Below are 17,500 nucleotides of genomic sequence, written 5' to 3'. Positions count from 1 at the left end.
TATGAAGTTAACCCTCACCATAGTACAGACCAGAGCATTAGATATTAAGTTAACCCTCACTCTCAGTACAGACCAGAGCATTAGATATGAAGTTAGCCCTCACCCCTAGTACAGACCAGAGCATTAGATATGAAGTTAACCCTCACCCCTATTACAGACCAGAGCATTAGATATGAAGTTAACTCTCATCCCTAGTACAGACCAGAGCATTAGATATGAAGTTAACCCTCACGCTCAGTACAGACCAGAGCATTAGATATGAAGTTAACCCTCACTCTTAGCACAGACCAGAGCATTAGATATGAAGTTAACCCTCGCCCCTAGTACAGACCAGAGCATTAGATATGAAGTTAACCCTCACTCTCAGTACAGACCAGAGCATTAGATATGAAGTTAACCCTCACCCCTAGTACAGACCAGAGCATTAGATATGAAGTTAACCCTCACTCTCAGTACAGACCAGAGCATTAGATATGAAGTTAACCCTCACTCTCAGTACAGACCAGAGCATTAGATATGAAGTTAACCCTCACCCCTAGTACAGACCAGAGCATTAGATATGAAGTTAACCCTCACTCTCAGTACAGACCAGAGCATTAGATATTAAGTTAACCCTCGCTCTCAGTACAAACCAGAGCATTAGATATGCAGTTAACCCTCACTCTTAGTACAGACCAGAGCATTAGATATGAAGTTAACCCTCACTCTCAGTACATACCAGAGCATTAGATATGAAGTTAACCTCACTCTTAGCACAGACCAGAGCATTAGATATTAAGTTAACCCTCACCCCTAGCACAGACCAGAGCATTAGATATGAAGCTAACCCTCACCCCTAGTACAGACCAGAGCATTAGATGTTAAGTTAACCCTCACTCTTAGCACAGACCAGAGCATTAGATATGCAGTTAACCCTCACTCTTAGCACAGACCAGAGCATTAGATATGAAGTTAACCCTCACTCTCAGCACAGACCAGAGCATTAGATTTGAAGTTAACCCTCACTCTCAGTACAGACCAGAGCATTAGATATTAAGCTAACCCTCACTCTCAGTACAGACCAGAGCATTAGATATGCAGTTAACCCTCACTCTTAGTACAGGCCAGAGCATTAGATATGAAGTTAACCCTCACTCTCAGTACAGACCAGAGCATTAGATATGAAGCTAATCCTCACCGCTAGTACAGACCAGAGCATTAGATATGAAGTTAACCCTCACCCCTAGTACAGACCAGAGCATTAGATATGAAGTTAACCCTCACCCCTAGTACAGACCAGAGCATTAGATATGAAGTTAACCCTCACCCCTAGTACAGACCAGAGCATTAGATATGAAGTTAACCCTCACCCCTAGTACAGACCAGAGCATTAGATATGAAGCTAACCCTCACCCCTAGTACAGACCAGAGCATTAGATATGAAGCTAATCCTCACCGCTAGTACAGACCAGAGCATTAGATATGAAGTTAACCCTCACCCCTAGTACAGACCAGAGCATTAGATATGAAGTTAACCCTCACCGCTAGTACAGACCAGAGCATTAGATATGAAGTTAACCCTCACCCCTAGTACAGACCAGAGCATTAGATATGAAGCTAACCCTCTCCCCTAGTACAGACCAGAGCATTAGATATGAAGTTAACCCTCACCCCTAGTACAGACCAGAGCATTAGATATGAAGCTAACCCTCACCCCTAGTACAGACCAGAGCATTAGATATGAAGCTAACCCTCACCGCTAGTACAGACCAGAGCATTAGATATGAAGTTAACCCTCACCCCTAGTACAGACCAGAGCATTAGATATGAAGCTAACCCTCACCGCTAGTACAGACCAGAGCATTAGATATGAAGTTAACCCTCACCCCTAGCACAGACCAGAGCATTAGATATGAAGCTAACCCTCACCCCTAGTACAGACCAGAGCATTAGATATGAAGTTAACCCTCACCCCTAGTACAGACCAGAGCATTAGATATGAAGTTAACCCTCACCCCTAGCACAGACCAGAGCATTAGATATGAAGTTAACCCTCACCCCTAGTACAGACCAGAGCATTAGATATGAAGTTTTAGAAACTGTTCTTCATGCTGTAAGCATTACATGACAAAGTATCCAGGAGGCTGTGGATTGGCAGACCACTGCGAACGAGAGTAGGGGTGAAAAAATATCCACTATAATAAAAACACTTTACAAATCTTTCATCTTATTTGTGGTCTCAGAAAAAAAAAAAAAAAGTGAAACCTATTTCATTCAATTCTACGTCATTTTCATTGACTGGAGACAATTATAATCTTTTTTCATAAATCAACAGAACATGACATTGAATGAGCTGCAGCACCGGAGACCTTTTGGTTTCTGTACAGACTAATGTTATAGACGAGAATAGTTTACGTTTTGAACTAAAGTTAAAGTTAAAGTTAAAGTTGACTGTCAACTGTAAAAAAAATATATATAATAATAATCCGAACAGAACCAGTTACTACTGAAGTATCTGATCCTCAATGATTTAGAGAAAAACACGACTGTTGTGTTAAACACAGCAGCTCATCAGGTGTGTACTTGAAACTGTTTTTTTACATTTGGGAAACTATCATTTTGTAATTTATTCTATTTTATTTCCATGATATTGTTGTTACAAAATAGATTTGTGTTGACTGTTGATTAGGGCATGTGAATATGAGAACATCTGCATGGCTAAATTAACAAACGAGGCATGAATAGCTCACCACATGATCCTCAAACGAAAGACTGGCCAAACTCTCTGAAAGGGAATTCAAAGGCACTGTGGGATGACTGTAAGGACTAATAAGGCCTTTATCATCTCATTATTATTTAAGTAAAAATATATACTCTACCGTTCACAAGTTTTGGGGTCACTTAGAAATGTCCTTGTTTTTGAAAGAAAAAACACTTTTTTTGTCCATTAAAATAACATCAAATTGATCAGAAATACAGTGTGGGCATTCTTAATGTTGTAAATGACTATTGTAGCTGGAAACGGCAGATTTTTTGGGGAATATCTACAGAGGCCCATTGTCAGCACCCATCACTCCTGTGTTCCAAAGGCACGTTGTGTTAGCCAATCCAAGTTTATAATTTTAAAAGGCTAATTGATCATTAGAAAACCCTTTTGCAATTTTGTTAGCACAGCTGAAAACTGTTGTTCTGATTAAAGAAGCAATAAAACTGTCCTTCTTTAGACTAGTTGAGTATCTGGAGCGTCAGCATTTGTGGGTTCGATTACAGGCTCAAAATGGCCAAAAACAAAGAACTTTCTTCTGAAACTTGTCAGTCTAATCTTGTTCTGAGAAATGAAGGCTATTCCATGTGAGAAATTGTCAAGATACTGAAGATCTCGTACAACGCTGTGTACTACTCCCTTCACAGAACAGCGCAAACTGGCTCTAACCAGAATAGAAAGAGGAGTGGGAGGCCCCGGTGCACAACTGAGCAAGAGGACAAGTACATTAGAGTGTCTAGTTTGAGAAACAGACGCCTCACAAGTCCTCAACTGGCAGCTTCATTAAATAGTACCCGCAAAATACCAGTCTCAACGTCAACAGTGAAGAGGCGACTCCGGGATGCTGCTCTTTTGCCCATCTTAATCTTTTTTTTTTGGCCAGTCTGAGATATTACTTTTTCTTTGCAACTCTGCCTGGAAGACCAGCATCCTGGAGTCGCCTCTTCACTGTTGATGTTAACACTGGTGTTTTGCGGGTACTATTTAATGAAGCTGCCACTTGAGGACTTGTGAGGCGTTTCCCTCGAAGGCCCCCCCCCCTTCAATATACCCTCACATACCCCCTCAATATACCCTCACATACGCCCTCAATATACCCTCACATACCCCCTCAATATACCCTCACATACCCCCTCAATATACCCTCACATACCCCCTCAATATACCCTCACATACCCCATCAATTCGAGCCCTGGTTTTAACACATCCATCTCTTCACAGACACTGAGATTATTTAATGAGTGCATGGAGACTGAAAGAATTGTCTGACAAAATCTATGGATAGTAGACTAACATTTCGTCTGTCAAACAGGTTGGCTTACCTCTTATTTGTTGAACAGGAAGAAATAGGATTCAACAGAAAGCCCCTCTTGTTGTTAGTAGCTTAAAGTTAAATTAAAATGAAGACTGTATAAAGGAATTAGGTCTTTTTGATTTAGCTACTTTCAGCACTGTCCATCTCTGCCGCTGCCGCTTCATAGTAAAGTATGTAAATTACTCAAATATGGCTTATTGTGAGGTCAATAATAACTCTGATTTATACACTATATATATACAAAAGTATGCGGACACCCCTTCAAAGTAGTGGATTCGGCTATTTCAGCCACACACGCTGCTGACAGGTGGATACATTTGAGCACACGGCCATGCGATCTGCATAAACAAACATTGTCAGTAGAATGGCCTTACTGAAGAGCTTTCAACGTTGGCGTCGTGGCATCGAAGACTTTCAACGTGGCGTCGTGGCATCGAAGACTTTCAACGTGGCGTCGTGGCATCGAAGACTTTCAACGTGGCGTCGTGGCATCGAAGACTTTCAACGTGGCGTCGTGGCATCGAAGACTTTCAACGTGGCGTCGTGGCATTGAAGACTTTCAACGTGGCGTCGTGGCATCGAAGACTTTCAACGTGGCGTCGTGGCATCGAAGACTTTCAACGTGGCGTCGTGGCATCGAAGACTTTCAACGTGGCGTCGTGGCATCGAAGACTTTCAACGTGGCGTCGTGGCATTGAAGACTTTCAACGTGGCAGGTCAGCTAGAGCTGCCTCGGTCAACTGTAAGTGCTGTTATTGTGAAGTGGAAACGTCTAGGAGCAACAACGGCTTAGCCGCAAAGTGGTAGGCCACACAAGCTCACAGAACTGAAGATCCGAGTGCTGAAGCGCTCGCGCTTAAAAATAATCTGTCCTCGGTTGCAACACTCACTACCGAGTTCCAAAGTGCCTTCTGGAAGCAACGTCAGCACAATAACTGTTCGTCGGGAGCTTCATGAAATGGGTTTCCATGCCTGAGCAGCTGCACACAAGCCTAAGATCATCATGCTCAATGCCAAGTGTCAGCTGGAGTGGTGCAAAGCTCACCGCCATTGGACTCTGGAGCAGTGGAAACATGTTCTCTGGAGTGATGAATCACGCTTCACGTTCTCCTTCTCATCTTCACGTTCTCCTTCTCATGCTGAACAGGACATCAGTAGACACAGATATTGCTTATTTTTTCTTTCTTTAACAAAAAATGTTTTTAACAAATTGACTCTCCTGCTGACGAGCCACCGTACCTCTAACCACTCTGTCTCTCCAGACGCACAGCCTTTTCTTGAAATTGCCAATTTATCGTTTGCTTAGAAAATTCCACTTGCACGGGTCCCTGCATGGACAGGTTGAGCAGCGGTCTCGTCGGTAGGGCCTAACAGATCCCAATTCGACGGACCCTAATTCCTAAATCATGTCCCGTTATGTACTCATTCAGAACACAGAATATTTCACCTGCAGTTCTGAGGTAACTCTTTGCATCATATAAATTCTTCATATATGTAAACAAATGTATACAAGAAGCGGCATTTGAAATGTGTGTCGCCTCGTCTAATTGGATTGCAAACCAATTTGATGTGTGGGCTCTGTCTAAAACCTGCATGTGAGTCAATATCATCTGCTATATCCTGGATTCTATGCGTGACAGTGTCATTAGAAATCAGGATTTCACTGATCTTTGTAGCAGCAGTGGGCCTAACAGTTCTCGACAAGCATCCACGACTGAGTTGACCAGCTTTTTCAGCGATAGAGAAAGGAGCCGGGCGCTTGGAAATGTTACGTGAGAGAGGAAGTACGAAGCCTTCGGTGAACTGTCGTTGTCTTGGAAACTATTGTACAGCATTTTGGTTTGGTTTGTTCATCTCTCTTTTTTCTGTAAAAAGAAATGGTCTAGTTTATCCTTGAGATGTGTGGATGTTTTGTTTCTACGAGTCTGCGTCATCGCATCGCTGCTGAGGCAAGTCTGACACATCACATCAGACCGGTTTTTGGCGGGCAGCTGTTATCTGAAACACATCCAGGGAGAGAGAGCGTGCAGTGTGTGTGTGTGTGTGTGTGTGTGTGTGTGTGTGTGTGTGTGTGTGTGTGTGTGTGTGTGTGTGTGTGTGTGTGTGTGTGTGTGTGTGTGTGTGTGTGTGTGTGTGTGTGTGTGTGTGTGTGTGTGTGTGTGTGTGTGTGTGTTTATCTCTAGTTCTTTCTGTCACACATACAGGCTTACAGACATCTTGTAGGAACCTCCCCACACAGTCCCTCTGTTAACTCCTCTCATCCCTTCACAGTGAAGACAGAGTTGTCATAGTAACACTAGGGGTGTTCCTGGAGCCTTGCTCCACCCAGTCACGTGATGTACAACACAGTAGTGTGATCAAGAGCACGTTTTAGTGTGATGTAGAACACGCTACTGAAAGAGAGAAGGTTACAAGGAGCTCCATTCAGACTTGGCCAGCTGGTGGGTCAGCCATGTCTCTTTTCTGCTTTTACAATGAACAATAACAAGTCATCACATGGTAGTCTGACTTCCCCCCAACCCAATATAAACCAACACTGTGTAATAGCATTGTGACTCTTAAAGACACAGAGAACAGAAAGAAACACACACATATTTCAATGGCTGAATGACTGTATGTTCTGTTAACTTCCTCTGAGGACACACTGTGTTGCTCTTTGCTTTTGTTACAAAAAGAGATTTGTACTAAACAATCTATATATATATATATATATATATATATATATATATATATAGATTGTTTAGTAGTATATATATATATATATATATATAGATTGTTTAGTAGTACGAGTATATATATATATATATATATAATATATATATATATATATATATATATATATATATATATATATATATATATATATATATATATATAAACTGGGTAGTTCGAGCCCTGAATGCTGATTGGCTGACAGCCGTGGTATATCAGACCGTATACCACAGGTATGACAAAACATGTATTTTAACTGATAACCAGTTTATAATAGTAAAAAGGCCCCTCGAGGTTTGCGGTACATTGCCAATATACCAAGGCTTAAGAAGAAGAACAGCCCTTAGTCGTGGTATATTGGCCGTATACCACACCTCCTCAGGCCTTATTGCTTAAATATATATATATATATATACTACTATTGCTGTTTCATTCCCATCAGAAAGTGCAGATGAGGGAGAGAAGAGAAAGTGTTTATTTGCCTACGATCCCAGTACCCACTCTAGCTCAGCGCTTAGAATGAAGCAATATATTGGACATGCATTATACATATACAGTATTGCTAGTATGGATATTGGAACCTATTGGGAATATCCATAGTACCAGCATACCATGTGTGTGTGTGTATATATATATATATATATATATATAGGGCATGCATTCAAAGTAGTATGTGTGGATATTGGAAAGTCTGAGAGAGAGAGAGAGAGAGAGAGAGAGAGAGAGAGAGAGAGAGAGAGAGAGAGAGAGAGAGAGAGAGAGAGAGAGAGAGAGAGAGAGAGAGAGAGAGAGAGAGAGAGAGAGAGAGAGAGAGAGAGAGAGAGAGAGAGAGAGAGAGAGAGAGAGAGAGAGAGAGAGAGAGAGAGAGAGAGAGAGAGAGAGAGAGAGAGAGAGAGAGAGAGAGAGAGAGAGAGAGAGAGAGAGAGAGAGAGAGAGAGAGAGAGAGAGACAGACAGACAGACAGACAGACAGACAGACAGACAGACAGACAGACAGACAGACAGACAGACAGACAGACAGACAGACAGACAGACAGACAGACAGACAGACAGACAGACAGACAGACAGACAGACAGACAGACAGACAGACAGACAGACAGACAGACAGACAGACAGACAGACAGACAGACAGACAGACAGACAGACAGACAGACAGACAGACAGACAGACAGACAGACAGAGTCCCTTATAGAAGGAAGTAGCTATTTCCTGTGGTTTGTTCACTGATTTAGAGTGTTGGATTGACTAAGGAGGATTATACTGTTCTATTAAGAGAGTATTTCATAGTTTAAAATTAAATCTTCAGAGGTGACATTTAAATCTCCCTGATCCACATGAGGAGAAACCGGCCGTCCAATCAACCAGACAGAAAAGAGAGGCATAGCTAACACAGAGAGAGAGATGGGAGGGAGGGGAAGAGACGGGGGAGAGAGGGGGGGGGAGATACAGAGGGAGGGGGAGAGAGATACAGAGAGAGAGGGAGGGGAGGGAAATACAGAGAGAGAGGGAAGGGGAGAGAGAGGGAGGGGGATAGAGAAACAGAGAGAGAGAGGGGGGAGGGAGGGGAGGGATGGGATAGAGATAGGGAGGGAGGGAGGGAGGGAGGGAGGGAGGGAGGGAGAGGAGAGGAGAGGAGAGGAGAGGAGAGGAGAAAGAGAAAGACATTAAGAGAGATTAAAATAGAGAGACAGGAAGTCACTGCCTCGTTGGCATACGGATATTCATCTCCAGGTTATTTTGAATACAAACGTATATTTTCTCCCCCATCCATTCCAAGCAGTGCTCAAGAGATTTAGGAGTTAGCGCTGAAAGAATACTAAAACGATCCTTCCAAACGCCAAACCCCTTGATCATTTATACACACGTTCTGTTTGGAGAGAAACACATAATCATGTGTGCATTACTTTGAATTCTGCAGGGGGGAGACTATAGGTTTGAGTCAAGGAAGCATACTACTGATTCTGGTCACGTAGCCTCTAAACTGATGTGATGGGCGGCTGGACAGCCCATGCTATTTACATTTCAAACGCTACTAGAGACATGCTACGGCTAATTGATTGGCGCAACGCTACGGCTAATTGATTGGTGCGATGCTACGGCTAATTGATTGGTGCGATGCTACGGCTAATTGATTGGTGCGATGCATACGGCTAATTGATTGGTGCAATGTTATGGCTAATTGATTGGTGCAATGCTATGGCTAATTGATTGGCGCAATGCTACGGCTAATTGATTGGCGCAATGCTACGGCTAATTGACTGGCGCAATGCTACGGCTAATTGATTGGCGCAATGCTACGGCTAATTGATTGGCGCACCGCTACGGCTAATTGATTGGTGCAACGCTACGGCTAATTGATTTGCGCAACGCTACGGCTAATTGATTGGCGCGATGCTACGGCTAATTGATTGGCGCGATGCTACGGCTAATTGATTGGTGCGATGCTACGGCTAATTGATTGGTGCAACGCTACGGCTAATTGATTGGTGCAACGCTACGGCTAATTGATTGGTGCGATGCTACGGCTAATTGATTGGTGCGATGCATACGGCTAATTGATTGGTGCAATGTTATGGCTAATTGATTGGTGCAATGCTACGGCTAATTGATTGGTGCGATGCTACGGCTAATTGATTGGTGCGATGCTACGGCTAATTGATTGGTGCGATGCTACGGCTAATTGATTGGTGCGATGCTACGGCTAATTGATTGGTGCGATGCATACGGCTAATTGATTGGTGCGATGCTACGGCTAATTGATTGGTGCGACGCTACGGCTAATTGATTGGTGCGATGCTACGGCTAATTGATTGGTGCGATGCATACGGCTAATTGATTGGTGCGATGCTACGGCTAATTGATTGGTGCAATGCTACGGCTAATTGATTGGTGCAATGCTACGGCTAATTGATTGGTGCAACGCTACGGCTAATTGATTGGTGCAACGCTACGGCTAATTGATTGGCGCAATGCATACGGCTAATTGATTGGTGCAATGTTATGGCTAATTGATTGGTGCAACGCTACGGCTAATTGATTGGCGCAATGCTACGGCTAATTGATTGGCGCAATGCTACGGCTAATTGATTGGCGCAATGCATACGGCTAATTGATTGGTGCAATGTTATGGCTAATTGATTGGTGCGATGCTACGGCTAATTGATTGGTGCGATGCATACGGCTAATTGATTGGTGCAATGTTATGGCTAATTGATTGGTGCAACGCTACGGCTAATTGATTGGCGCAATGCTACGGCTAATTGATTGGCGCAATGCTACGGCTAATTGATTGGTGCAATGCTACGGCTAATTGATTGGTGCAATGCTACGGCTAATTGATTGGTGCAAGCTACGGCTAATTGATTGGTGCAACGCTACGGCTAATTGATTGGCGCAACGCTACGGCTAATTGATTGGTGCAATGCTACGGCTAATTGATTGGTGCAATGCTTTGGCTAATTGATTGGTGCCATGATTTAGGATGATATTTATTACCTATAGCTTAATTAAGGAGATTGTGTGTGTGTGTGTGTGTGTGTGTGTGTGTGTGTGTGTGTGTGTGTGTGTGTGTGTGTGTGTGTGTGTGTGTGTGTGTGTGTGTGTGTGTGTGTGTGTGTGTGTGTGTGTGTGTGTGAGAGAGAGAGAGAGAGAGATTGTGTCTGTGTGTGAAATAGAGAAGTCTATGTCTAACTAATGGACATAAAGCCTTGGACCTCTATGAGTCCTCTAATGCAGCAGAGTGTTATATGCAGGAGCAGTACTATGGGGGGAGGCAGGTTGTCTCGTGGTTAGAGCGTTGGGCCAGTAACCAAAAAGTTGCTAGATCGAATCCCCGAGCTGACGAGGTAAAAATCTGTCATTCTGCCTCTGAACACGGTAGTTAACCCAGTGTCCCTGTTCCTCGTTGTAAATAAGAATTAGTTTTTAACTGCCTGGTTAAATAATAAACATGTGATGATGTAGGGCTTGTGCAAAGGGAAAGCCCTGAATATAAAGCCCTAGAGATGTCATTGTTCAGGTCACATGGGTCACCAGGAAAACCTGATCCACGAGTCACCCTCTTAGGGTGAAAGGTGTCTCTAAAGGTGAACAGATTTGACCAGCAGTGTAAATATTGTCTGGGATCTACATAGGAACGGAGAGAGGAATGCAACAGACAAGAGGTTGGGCACAGTTCTGTGTTTGTGTTAATGTGTATGTGTTAATGTGTGTGTGTGTGTGTGACAGGCAGGCAGGTAGACAGCTGTTCGATCAGCCTTTCTTTCTCTTGACTGGCAGGATCCAGGACCGTTGACGTGTGAACTAAACTCTACATGTTCCAGGTGGTGTTTATACTTGTATAGGAATGGTATTTACATCACTAGCCCTCATCTTGACCAGCATTTACCCATGTATCCCTACTAAACCCCTGGTTTTACATCACTGTGCTATGTGGTTCTTTTTACCTACCTTAGTTGATTACACTAAGAATAAGAGTTTTTGCTAAATTACTAAAAGCTTTAAGGTACAAGCCTTCTTCAACCAATCAGCTTTGTTCTCTCTAGGACCTTTCAACTCTGGTAGCCAATGGCACGGTCACCAGCAAGCCTCCCGTCACCCTACGATTGGTCATTCCTGCCAGCCAATGTGGCTCTCTCATCGGGAAGGGCGGCTCCAAGATCAAGGAGATCAGAGAGGTGAGTGTTTCTCTTTACCAATCGCTTCAACGTCTGTCCTCTGCTAGTCTCCTCCCCTTCGTCTGCACTGATTGGAAAAGACTTGACCTGTGAAAACAAAATGGTGGCTCGCTGTCTGTTCTTTCAGTACAGTACAGTAAAGCAGGTGAGGAGAGGACAGAGCCTGTTCAAAGTCTGATTCATGTGATACAGTTTATTATGCATCTGTGTGTCAGAAAAATGACAGGTGGATTTTTCCCATTTGACAGGTGAAAACAATATGGTGGAAGCTCATCATTAAAGGGGAAAGAGGGATACCTAGTCAGTTGTACAACTGAACGCATTCAACTGAAATGTGTCTTCCTCATTTAACCAAACCCCTCTGAATCAGAGAGGTGCGGGGGGGGGGGGGGGGGGGGCTGTCTTAATCGACATCCACGGCGCCCGGGAAACAGTGGATTAACATCCTTGCTCAGACCGACAGATTTTTACCTTGTCAGCTCAGGGATTCGATCCAGCAACTATTCCGGTTACTGGCCTCAACGCTTTAACCACTAGGCTACCTGCCGCCCCATTAGGATGGCTTTCACCTGGTCAGTTATTTCAGATCAGAGCAATGGATGGGAAGAGCCGAGGAGGAACCTGACTTGTGTTTTTATCCTACTTCAGTACATATGATAAACCGTTTTTTCCTGATCTTACCACTAAGCACGTTTAATAGATGTTCTGTTTAGGAACGGATGGAGGACCTGATTGGGAGTCCCACAGGGCGGCGCACAATTGGCCCACAGGCCGTCATTGTAAATTAGAGTGTGTTCTTAACTGACTTGCCTAGTTAAATAAAGGTTAAATAAATCAAAATAAATCACTATACATGTGTACATAATACACAGAGATCTCCAACAAAACATTATAGGACTTTTAATACCTGCAAACGGCAAATAAACAATTTGAACAATTTCAACCGTTTGAACTATTTCTACTTGAGAGGAGAATTGTTTTTAGACAGTTGAGAAAGTGTCTGTGTGTATTTGTAATATAAATATGAGACAGAATTGAAAGGTAAACAACAAGGAGTTAAGCTTGACATGTGTATTTTCTCTTGTAAAGCAGATAAATAAATTACCTGTGTATTTTCTCTTGTAAAGCAGATAAATAAATTACCTGTGTATTTTCTCTTGTAAAGCAGATAAATAAATTACCTGTGTATTTTCTCTTGTAAAGCAGATAAATAAATTACCTGTGTATTTTCTCTTGTAAAGCAGATAAATAAATTACTTGTGTATTTTCTCTTGTAAAGCAGATAAATAAATGACCTGTGTATTTTCTCTTGTAAAGCAGACAAATGACCTGTGTATTTTCTCTTGTAAAGCAGACAAATGACCTGTGTATTTTCTCTTGTAAAGCAGATAAATGACCTGTGTATTTTCTCTTGTAAAGCAGATAAATAAATGACCTGTGTATTTTCTTTTGTAAAGCAGATAAATAAATGACCTGTGTATTTTCTCTTGTAAAGCAGATAAATAAATGACCTGTGTATTTTCTCTTGTAAAGCAGACAAATGACCTGTGTATTTTCTCTTGTAAAGCAGATAAATAAATGACCTGTGTATTTTCTCTTGTAAAGCATATAAATAAATTACTTGTGTATTTTCTCTTGTAAAGCAGACAAATGACCTGTGTATTTTCTCTTGTAAAGCAGATAAATAAATGACCTGTGTATTTTCTCTTGTAAAGCAGATAAATAAATGACCTGTGTATTTTCTCTTGTAAAGCAGATAAATAAATTACCTGTGTATTTTCTCTTGTAAAGCAGATAAATAAATTACCTGTGTATTTTCTCTTGTAAAGCAGATAAATAAATTACCTGTGTATTTTCTCTTGTAAAGCAGACAAATGACCTGTGTATTTTCTCTTGTAAAGCAGATAAATAAATGACCTGTGTATTTTCTCTTGTAAAGCATATAAATAAATTACTTGTGTATTTTCTCTTGTAAAGCAGACAAATGACCTGTGTATTTTCTCTTGTAAAGCAGATAAATAAATGACCTGTGTATTTTCTCTTGTAAAGCAGATAAATAAATGACCTGTGTATTTTCTCTTGTAAAGCAGATAAATAAATTACCTGTGTATTTTCTCTTGTAAAGCAGATAAATAAATTACCTGTGTATTTTCTCTTGTAAAGCAGATAAATAAATTACCTGTGTATTTTCTCTTGTAAAGCAGATAAATAAATTACTTGTGTATTTTCTCTTGTAAAGCAGATAAATAAATGACCTGTGTATTTTCTCTTGTAAAGCAGACAAATGACCTGTGTATTTTCTCTTGTAAAGCAGACAAATGACCTGTGTATTTTCTCTTGTAAAGCACACAAATGACCTGTGTATTTTCTCTTGTAAAGCAGATAAATAAATTACCTGTGTATTTTCTCTTGTAAAGCAGATAAATAAATTACTTGTGTATTTTCTCTTGTAAAGCAGATAAATAAATGACCTGTGTATTTTCTCTTGTAAAGCAGACAAATGACCTGTGTATTTTCTCTTGTAAAGCACACAAATGACCTGTGTATTTTCTCTTGTAAAGCAGATAAATGACCTGTGTATTTTCTCTTGTAAAGCAGATAAATAAATGACGTGTGTATTTTCTCTTGTAGAGCAGACAAATTACCTGTGTATTTTCTCTTGTAAAGCACACAAATGACCTGTGTATTTTCTCTTGTAAAGCAGATAAATAAATTACCTGTGTATTTTCTCTTGTAAAGCAGATAAATAAATTACCTGTGTATTTTCTCTTGTAAAGCAGATAAATAAATGACTTGTGTATTTTCTCTTGTAAAGCAGATAAATAAATGACCTGTGTATTTTCTCTTGTAAAGCAGACAAATGACCTGTGTATTTTCTCTTGTAAAGCACACAAATGACCTGTGTATTTTCTCTTGTAAAGCAGATAAATGACCTGTGTATTTTCTCTTGTAAAGCAGATAAATAAATGACGTGTGTATTTTCTCTTGTAGAGCAGACAAATGACCTGTGTATTTTCTCTTGTAAAGCAGACAAATGACCTGTGTATTTTCTCACTCAACAGACCACCGGGGCACAAGTACAGGTAGCTGGGGACCTTCTGCCCAACTCCACCGAGAGAGGAGTGACGATATCTGGAACCCAAGACGCCGTGATCCAGTGTGTTAAACTCATCTGCACTGTCATTCTCGAGGTACTCGGCTGCGTTCTCAAACACTTCATCCCGAAAGCATTTAGCAGATATCAGTGTTGTTTTTATTTGTATGGCCTCATGGTTTTCAACATCACGTCATTACCAGCCATGGTAAGAGACGGAAGGTCAGAATTGATTTAAAGACGGACTCCGGCAATTTTTACTGTTTAGAAAAAAAACGTCTTTTTTGGGGGGGGGCTCATTCTAATGTTCAAATGAACAGTAACTGAATGTCTTGATGCCTGATTTATATAACAAGCCACGGCCACGTGACTCACTGTCTGTAGGAGCATTACATTTTTGTGAACGGGGTGGTGTACCTAATAAACTGGCCACTTCGTGTATATGTTTTTTTTTTTGGTTTGTTTTTTTACACAAGTGTGAACTTGCTATTTCAAGAGTTAGTCTGATGGTGCCCTCTGATGTCATGTCTGTTTGTCTATCTGTTTGTCTGTAATACAATATCTAAAATGTATTAAAACCTCTTATCTGCAAGGCTTAAGAACTAGCTTACCACAGCGAGTAGAGTATTTATGAGGATTAGCCTTAAATGCTAAAACAGAGAAATCAAAGGATTTAGTAACTCATTGTTATTCCACCTTAATCTCTGCTGGGGGGAGAAGAGAAATGCTGACGCTATCCAAGCGTGCACTTTCATGTAGTTGTGGAATCAACGATAGATACATCTACGTTTTGCTGAATTACTGTTGTGTGTTTTTTTGGTTCGTTTTGTTTCTAGTCAATCAATCAATCAAATGTATTGATAAAGCCCTTCTTACATCAGCTAATGTCACAAAGTGCTGTACAGAAACCCAGCCTAAAACCCCACACAGCAAGCAATGCAGGTGTAGAAGCACGGTGGCTAGGGAAAAACTCCCTAGAAAGGCCAGAACCTAGGAATAAACCTAGAGAGGAACCAGGCTATGAGGGGTGGCCAGTCCTTTTCTGGCTGTGCCGGGTGGAGATTATAACAGAAAATGGCCCTCAACGGGAGCCTGTATTGATCATATTGATATATATTTAGTCCCTCAGACCTGGGTTCAAATCCTATCTGGCACTCCGGCCAGGCTAAAGGGGACGTTCAAAGTATGTAGAAGTTTTCCCAAACCAACGTCTGTTGGCGCCGACCTTCTGAAACTCATCCGTCCTTTTAGGCTGCACAACTATATTTGATTGTGTGTTTTTTTTGTTACGCCCTCAAATTGTGCTGTGATGTTTTTACTAAAAAAGCTACCCTGAGTTTAATACTGTTTTAATTTTGATCGTCTTGTATCTAGTCACCTCCGAAAGGAGCCACTATTCCGTATCGACCCGGCCCCTCCCCGGGAACAGTCATGATCGGCGGGAACCAGGTGAGGATCAGAACCCCCCGTAACATAACACAACACAACGTAGAAAAGTAGAGCGTCACATCAACCTTAAACATCACATACAGTAACAGGTGAGAGAATCAGACCTACGAAGGGGGGGGGGACACTCAAAATGTCCGCCAGTCCACTCATTATGACATCATTGACCTGATTGGAGAATTATTTTTCCGGGGAACCACCTCACAAAATCCAGCTGAAGTCCTCCGGTCTCCACACCATTTTGCAATATTGATTGTGTATATTTGAAGTACTTCAAGGTGCGATTAGCAAGAGAATAGTCCTGAACCCAAGTATTTCAAATATCTGAATCACATATTCAACCCTCAGTCTGTATTCGTTCACTGGAATTGTTTTATTTATTTTAAATTTAACCTTTATTTAACTCAGCAAGTCAGTCAACAACATATTCTTATTTACAATGACGGCCTACTACCAGGCCAAACACACCCTTATCTCATACTCCACATACACACACACACACACACACACACACACACACACACACACACACACACACACACACACACACACACACACACACACACACACACACACTAACACACACCCATACACCTGCACACACACACTAACACACACACACACTAACACACACCCATACACCTGCACACACACACTAACCCACACACACACACACACACTAACACACTCTAACACACACACATTAACACATACACACACACAATAACCCACACACACACTAACACACGCACACACTAACACACACACACATACACACACATTAACACATTCACACACACACATACACACACACATTAACACACACACACACACAATAACCCACATACACACTAACACACACATTAACACATACACACACATTAACACATACACACACACACATACACACACTAACACACACACACACACAATAACCCACATACACACTAACACACGCACACACACACATTAACACATACACACACATTAACACATACACACACACACACATACACACACTAACACACACACACACACAATAACCCACATACACACTAACACACACTAACACACACACACACACAATAACCCACATACACACTAACACACACACACACAATAACCCACATACACACTAACACACACTAACACACACTAACACACACACACACATAGACACGTTTGCGTGCAGCATACAATAATATCAAGATCAATGGTCTTCATGAATATTCATCATTTCAAGTTCAAGAGCTGCAATTCCAGAGCAGAAAACACATTAAAGTGGATATGCAGACCCGTCCCAAATGGCACCCTATTCCCTACATAGTGCACTACTTTTGGCCAGAGTCCTATGGGCCCCTGTTGAAAGTAGTGCACTAGATAGGGAATATGGTGCCATTTGGGACACAAGACATTGATGCTCGTGGCTGTGATTCGCTAAATCAATGGCTTTTTTAAGATCAGATAAATGTTCCTGCCGCACGATGATGTGTTTGATGTTAAATCTCTGACGT

The 17,500-nt window shown here is 41.6% G+C and overlaps 1 protein-coding gene across 1 annotated transcript in view; it reads left to right on the top strand.

Moving 5' to 3' along the window:
* The window catches only part of LOC120036314 (poly(rC)-binding protein 4-like), a 46,547-nt gene that overhangs the window by 11,883 nt on the left and 17,164 nt on the right, over nucleotides 1-17,500 (top strand). Inside the window, exons 5-7 of the mRNA XM_038982786.1 lie at nucleotides 11,315-11,446; nucleotides 14,509-14,637; nucleotides 15,915-15,989. Of these exons, the coding sequence (XP_038838714.1) occupies nucleotides 11,315-11,446; nucleotides 14,509-14,637; nucleotides 15,915-15,989 (336 nt within the window). The remainder of the gene's footprint in view (nucleotides 1-11,314; nucleotides 11,447-14,508; nucleotides 14,638-15,914; nucleotides 15,990-17,500) is intronic.

This window comes from Salvelinus namaycush, unplaced genomic scaffold (assembly GCF_016432855.1).
Source record: "Salvelinus namaycush isolate Seneca unplaced genomic scaffold, SaNama_1.0 Scaffold13, whole genome shotgun sequence".
Classification (NCBI taxonomy): Eukaryota; Metazoa; Chordata; class Actinopteri; order Salmoniformes; family Salmonidae; genus Salvelinus; species Salvelinus namaycush.
This window is presented reverse-complemented; position numbering and strand designations above follow the sequence as displayed.